At 35.9% G+C, this 7,896-nt stretch overlaps 1 protein-coding gene across 1 annotated transcript in view; it reads right to left on the bottom strand.

Annotated features, from left to right (window-relative positions):
* Positions 1 to 7,896, bottom strand: part of HMCN1 (hemicentin 1) — a 691,072-nt gene that overhangs the window by 145,342 nt on the left and 537,834 nt on the right. The window contains exon 63 of the mRNA XM_007937695.2: positions 4,714 to 4,873. Within this exon, the coding sequence (XP_007935886.1) occupies positions 4,714 to 4,873 (160 nt within the window). The remainder of the gene's footprint in view (positions 1 to 4,713; positions 4,874 to 7,896) is intronic.

Raw genomic sequence — 7,896 nt, 5'->3', positions numbered from 1 at the left:
AACAGACTGTTCTAAACTTGGGGAGAAAATTATAAGTCACAGGGTAACCTGTAAGAAAAATGATGAATCTTCACATCAAAATAAAAAAGAGGACAAGCACAATATTCAACAAATAGTAAAACAATAGCAATGAATAAAATGATAACATGATTAATAAACAAAATAAGCACAGCACAGAAAATTCTATGGAACAAAGAAATCAGCAACACCACAAAAACACATAATAAAATGACAGCAACAAATTCATATCTGTCAATAATTACACTGAATGTCAATGGATTAAATGCACCACTCAAGAGACGGAGAGTTGCAGACTGGATAAGAAAACATAACCCATCGATATGCTGTCTACAAGAGACACATCTAGAGAGAAAGACACAAATAGACTAAAAATCAAAGGTTGGCAACAGATATATCAAGCAAATGGCAACCATAAAAGAGCAGGAGTGGCAATATTAACTTCTGACAAAGCTGACTTTAAGACAAAAACCAGTATAAAAGACAAGGAAGGATATTATATAATGATTAAAGATAGATTGAACAACAGAACATAACCATTATAAATATGTATGCACCCAATGAAAGAGCCCCAAAATATGTAAATCAGACTTTAACAGAACTGAAAAGACAAACAGATGATTTTACAATCATAGAAACTCACTGCTGTTGAGTCGGATCTAACTCATAGCGACCCCTCCTTGGGTTTCTGAGGTGGTATCACTAGGGAAGTAGATTGTCCAACCTTCCTTCCAAAGAGCAGCTGGTGGGTTTGAACCACCAGCCTTCTGGTTAGCAATTAAATGTTTTAGAAACTACACCATCAGAGGAGACTTTAATTCACCACATTCACCGAAAGATAAAACAACTGGAAAGAAACTAAACAAAGATGCAGAAGAACTGAACAATACAATTCATTAACTTGACCTTATACACAACTATAGAGCACTTCATCCAACAACAGCACAATATACTTTCTTTTGCGGTGCACATGGAACATTCTTCATGATAGACCACATGTTAGGCCACAATGCAAACCTTAATACCTTTAAAAACACTGAAATACTGCAAAGTATCTTCTCAGATTGCAATGTTATAAAATTAGAAATCAATAGGAAGATTAACAGAAAAAGAGCAAACACATGGAAACTGAATAACTTCCTCCTGAAAAATGACTGGGTAAGAGAAGAAATAAAAAAGGAAATTTAAAACAATAAGACTCGATGTTGGTTCTCTGAAAAGATAATAAAACTGACAAACCACTGGCAAATTTAACAAAGGAAAGGAGGAAGCAAATACAAGTAACACAAGAAATGAATTGGATGACACTACAAAATAGCCAACAGAAATTAGAAGGATAATATAAGGATTCTATGAAGAACTACACTCCAACAAATACAAAAATCTAGAAGAAATGGACAGATCTAGAAACATACTACTTACCTAAACTAACAGAGGCTGAGGTGGAAAATCTAAACAGACCCATAAAAAAAGAAGAAATTGAAGAGGTCATAAAAAAAATTACCACCAACAAAAAAAAGCCCTGGTCCAGATGGTTTCACTGGAGAATTTACCGAACATTCAGAAAAGAACTGACACCGATCCTACTCAAACTATTCCAGACATAGAAAAGGATGGAATCCTCCAAAATTCATTTTATGCAGCAAGCATAACCTTGATACCAAAATCAGGCAAAGACATTATTAAAAGGAAAACTATAGACCAACAACCCTTATGAATATAGATGGAAACATCTTCAAAGAAATCCTAGCCAATAGACTCCAATAACATATCCCAAAAAATACTACATTATGACCAAGTGGGATTTACACCAGGTATACAAAGATGGTTTAACATTAGAAAAACAATCAATGTCACCCATCACATAAATAAAACAAAGAACCACATGATCATATCAAATGATGCAGAAAAGGCACTCGATAAAATCCAACTCTCATTCCTGATAAAAACTCTCAGCAAAATAGGAATAGAAGGGAAATCCCTCAATATAATAAAGGACATCTATGCAAAACCAACAGCCAACATTATTGTCAGTGGAGAGAAACTGAAACCATTTCCCTTGTGAACAGGAACGAGACAAAGATGTCCTCTATCACCACTTCTATTCAACATTGTATTGGAAGTCCTAGCCAGGGCAATAAGGCAAGAAAGGGAAATCAAAGGCATTCAAATTGGTAAGGAAGAAGTAAAACTATCCCTATTTGCTTATGATATGACCCAAAAAACTCAGCTAAAAAACTACTAGAACAAATTGAGAGATTTAGCATAGTGGTGGGATACAAGATCAACATACAAAAATCAACAAAGAGATTGCTGAAAAGGAAATAAGGAAATCAATACCATTTACAATAGCTACCAAAAAAATAAAATACTTGGGAGTAAATATCATTAGGGACACAAAAGACCTGTACAAAGAAAACTACAAATCACTACTCCAAGAAGCCATAAGAGATCTACAAAAATGTGAGAACATATCATGGTTGTGGATAGGAAGATTGAACATTGTGAAAATGTCAATACTATCCAAAGCAATCTACACATTCAATGCAATCCCAATCCAGATTCCATCAACATCCTTTAAGGAGATGGAAAAACCAATCACTAATTTGAAAAGGAAAGAGACCTCAGATAAGCAAAGCACCATTGAAGAACAAAATAGGAGGTCTCACACTCCCTGATCTCAAAACCTACTATACAACTAGAGTAGTCAAAACAGCCTGGTATTGGTACAATGACAGACATATATACCAGTGGAACAGAATTGAGAACCCAGAAATAGATCCATTAACTTATGGTCAGCTGATTTTTGACAAAGGGCTGAAATCCATTAAATGGGGAATATGATTTGTTTAACAAATGGTGCTGACAAAACTGGATATCCATTTGCAGAAAAATAAAGCAAGATCCATACCTCACACCATACACAAAAACTAACTCCAGATGGATCAAAAATTTCAATGTGAAACCTAAAACTATAAAGTTCCTCAAGGAAAAAATAGGGGCAATTTTATCAGCACTAATTTATGGCATAAATAGACTATCAAGCATAACTGAAAATGCACAAACAGCAGAAGATAAACTAGATGAATAACACTTCCTAAAAATTAAATTTTTATGTGTTTCCAAAGACTTCTCCAAAAGAGTCAAAAGAGAGCCTACAGATAGGGAAAAAAATATTTGGCAATGACATAACTGACAAGGGACTTATCTCTAATATTTACAGAAAACTCCAACACCTCAACAACAAAAAGACAAATAATCCAATTCAAAATGGGCAGAAAATATGAACAGACACTTCACCAGAGAGGATATTCAGGCAGCCAAAAGCATATGAAGGAATGTGCACAGCCATAGCCATTAGAGAGATGCATATCAAAACAATGAGAAACATCTTGCTCCAGCACTAATAGCAAAGTTCAATAAGACAGAAAATAACAAATGCTGGAAAGTATGTGAAGAAATGGGGATACTCATACACTGCTGGTGGGACTGTAAAATAATATGACCACTGTGGAAAGCAGTATGGTGAGTCCTTAAAAATTGCAATTAGAAATACCATTTCATCCCACAATCCCATTACTAGGTATATATCCTAAAGAAGTGAGAGCCAGAACAAGAACAGATATATGCACACCCTTGTTCATTGCAGCACTATTTACAATAGCAAAATTATGGAAATAACATAGGTACTCATCAACAGAATGGATAACCAAACTACGGCATATACACAATGGAATACTATGCAACACTAAAGAATAATGTAGAATCTACAAAACACCACATAATGTGGATCAACTTGGAGGACATTATGCTGAGTGAAATAGGTCAGTCACAGAAAGACAAACATTGTATTAGTTCATTATTGTAAAAATTCAAGGAAAGGTTTATATATGGAAGGAAATTTTCATTGTTGGTTACCAGGAGTGGGAAGGGAGTGGGAAGGGAGGGGAGGGGAGGGGAGAGAATACTGCAAAAATGTAACTAAAAAAATAAAGAAAGTACCAGGAGATACTTGTCGTGTTATTATTCCTTATTTTATGTGGTGTAACATGTGTAAGGGAGCTCTGGTGGTGTAGTGCGTAAGGCATTTTACTGCTAACCAGAAGGCTGGTGGTTCAAACCCACCAGCCACATCTTGGAAGAAAGGTTGAACCATCTACTTCTGTAGTGATACCGCCTTGGAAACCCAAGGAGGGGTTGCTATGAGTCAGATCCAACTCAACGGCAGTGGTTTTTTTTTTTTTTTTAACATGGGTAAAAAGAGTCAGATGAAAATGGGATTACAACTAACCATGATAGGGACTGATTTTATTTATGATTTATGATTCATTGTCTTTTCTGAAAAGATGTCAAGCAGTCTGGCCTGTAGACTATTTGGTGGTTTCACAATGTGAAATAATATCTAACATTATTGATAATTATTCACTAGGATTATTCATAAATCAAAAACATAAAACAATTGGCTATCATAATATTCATAAGACAAAAAGAGAAAAATCTGGGCACAGAAATTTTCCTTTGTGTGTCCAAATTCTTATGTTTTAAGCTAATTTTTATCTTTTTGTTTTGTCAATATTGTGATAGCCAAGGTCACAATGATACTAAATAAGGTATTTTGATTCATGAGAAATAAGAAGCACAACACATTGTGGAACACTTCACAATTCATAACAAAACGGTCCCTTCTAAACATACCGCATTCTTTTTGTTTCACCACTGGTTATGGGCTTTCCATCTCTCAGCCACTGAATAATTGGAGTAGGTATCCCATTTGCATTGCAGACCAGTTCAACATTTTCCCCTAGGAGGACACTGACTTCACCTGGCATTTCAGCACCTGCAACACTGGGAGGAACTTCAGAGAAATAATTAGGGCTTTCATTAACAAGACACATGGACATAAATGCTAAAGAAGTCAACAGACTCTTAGAACAATATGCTATTTCTATATCACTTTTTTCCTAAATTAGGTTAAAGATCAAACCATTGTTATTTACATGAATGATTTTTAAATGAGCAGTAGGTAAATATTCCTGTCATATTTGTAAGTCAACATAATTAATTAGTTTTAAGAGTAGGTGTAGCATAGTGCCTAAGGCATTTGACTGCTAACCAGAAGGCTGGTGGTTCAAACCACCAGCCACTCCTCGGAAGGAAGGTTGGAAAATCTACTTCTGTAGTGATACTGCCTCGGCAACCCAAGGAGGGGTCGCTATGAGTTCGAAGGCACATAACAACAATAACAACAACAACAAGAGTAGGTAACAGCTATGGATGACACCTCATGGGCACACTTCCTCAAATCCTGGCTGGAATCACTCTTAGATTAATACTAAACAGATGACTTAGAATTATTGATAGTCAGAAGAATCTAACTCTTTCATAAAAATCTTTCATAAATTTCTGAGAAGCGTATCAACTTAGGTTATTTATTTCTCCATAATCCAATATAAATTTTATTTATTCTATATAATGGATAAGTTAAGTGTAATGTTTAAGATTCATTTGCTTCTGTTTTCTTTTTCCATTCAATTTTGGCTTTCACTTTCATGATTTATTAAGAAATAATATGTAATAAAAGTATTGACAATAGTACTAGAAAGTGATTTGAGTTCCTATTCCATATTTACTAGCAAGTTTATGTAACTGTAATTTCGTGCTGGAGCCTGCTCACACAAGTTAAATTTTCTCATGTCTTCCTTACTCCACGTTCAGTGATATCATGCTGGCAGCTTGAAATTGACCATGGCAGGAGTACTTACACCATGGAAATTGGAAAATGGAACAAATTAAGGCCTCTTTCTCAGGAGAGTCTATTGTTAAACACTCACCAATATATCACTGCATGATCTCTTCAAATCTGAGTTTAGTCATCCAAAAGACAGTAGTGATTAACAAAAACAAAAACAAACTCACTGCTGTGGAGTTGGATCTGACTCAGTAACCCCTCCTTGGGTTTCTGAGGCAGTGTCACTATGGAAGTAGATTGCCCAACCTTCCTTCCGAGGAGTGGCTGGTGGGTTTGAACTGCCAGCCTTCTGGTTAGCAGCCAAGTGCCTTAGGTACTATGCTACCAGAGCTCCTAATTAGCACAGTAGTACATAAAAATTTTGTTGTACATCCTACTTTGGTGAGTAGTAACTAGGGTCTTAAAAGTTTCTGAGCAACCATCTAAGATGCAACTATTGGTCTCCCTTCATATGGAGCAAAGAAGAGTGAAGAAAATCAAAGACATATGGAAACAATTAGCCCAAGGGGCTTATGGCCATGGGATCTTCAGCCTTCACAACCTTAAGACCAAAACAACTGGATGGTGCCCAGCTACCAGTGCCCACCACTCAGAAGGGAATCAAAAGTGGAGATTTTGGATAGAGTAGGAGGGAAAATGTGGAAGAACAAAATTCAAAAACACAAAAATGACCAGAATTACTGGTCAGAGAGATACTGGTGAAACTGCTGAGACTTTGGCCCTGTGTTACCCCTCGGGCCTGGAATTGGACTCACTTCTGTGAGCTCTCAGCCAAACAATAGAAAGGCCTATGAGCAGAACACCTAGCCCCAGAGACTTGCAACCCTTAGAATAGTCAACTGTGATAGATCAGTATTTGCATAGGGGAAAAGCTAGACAGACAGGAATGCATAGGTAAGAAGGACATGGGGAAGGAGTAATCACGGGAAGGAGATCGGAGGTAAGCTGTTTATTACTGGGATTGTAATTGGTGTTGTGAAACAAAATGTGTATGAACTGTTGAGTGTACAATGAATCTGCTGTATAAATTTGTACCCAAATTACTATATATATATGTATAAAGAAGGACTATGGCCATATTAAGCAATTCACTGCACTAAAATGAGTCCCTTGTCAGTTACGTCATTGCCAAATATTTTTTCCCCAATCTGTAGGTTCTCTTTTTACTCTTTTAGAGAATTCTTTTCATCTACATAAGAATTTAATTTTTAAAAGGTTTCAGTCATCTAGTTTATCTTCTGCATTTCAAGTTATGCTTGATTGTCTATTTATGCCATAAATTAGGGCCTCTATTTCATCTTTCATGAACTTTATAATTTTGGGTTTTACATTTAGGTGTTTGATACATCCTACACTCATTTTTGTGTATAGTGTGAGGTATGGATCTTCTTTGACTTTTCTGCAAACGGATATCCAGTTTTGCCAGAACTATTTGTTAAAGAAGCTATCTCTCCCCCACTTAATGGGTTTTGGCCCTTTGTTAAAGATCAGCTGTCCATAGGTGTATCAATTTATTTCTGGATTCTCAGTTCTGTTCCACTGGACTATGTGTCTGTCGTTGTACCGGTACCAGGCTGTTTTGGCCACAGTGGCTATATAGTAGATTTTGAGATCAGGAAGTATGAGACCTCCTACTTTCTTTTCTTCTTCAGTAGTGCTTTGCTTATCCATACTGTCTTTCCTTTCCATATAAAATTAGTGATTGGTTTTTCTATGTCCTCAAGAATGTGCATCAGGATCGTGTTGAATATATGAATTGCTTTGGGTAGTGTTGACATTTTCACAATATTCAATCTTCCTATCCATGAGCATGGCATATTCTTCCATTTGTGTAGGTCTCTATAGTTTCTTACAGTAGTGTTCTGTAGTTTTCTTTATATAGGTCTTTCGTGTCCCTGGTAAGATGTAGTCCTAAGTATTTTATCTTTTCGTGAGCTTTTGTAAATGATGTTTATTATTATTATTATTATTTTATTTTTTATTTCCTTTTCTGAGATCCCTTTGTTGATTTAGAGGAATCCAACTGATTTTTGTATGTTGATCTTGTATCCTGTCACTTTGCTGAATCTTTCCATTCATTCCAGTAGTTTTCTTGCTGAGTCTCTTGGGTTTTCTATGTATAGGATCAT

Source organism: Orycteropus afer, unplaced genomic scaffold, assembly GCF_000298275.1.
Source record: "Orycteropus afer afer isolate SDZICR_OR568_19922 unplaced genomic scaffold, OryAfe1.0 scaffold00043, whole genome shotgun sequence".
Classification (NCBI taxonomy): Eukaryota; Metazoa; Chordata; class Mammalia; order Tubulidentata; family Orycteropodidae; genus Orycteropus; species Orycteropus afer.
The sequence above is the reverse complement of the archived record's forward strand: the minus strand, read 5'-3'. Positions and strand labels throughout refer to the sequence as shown.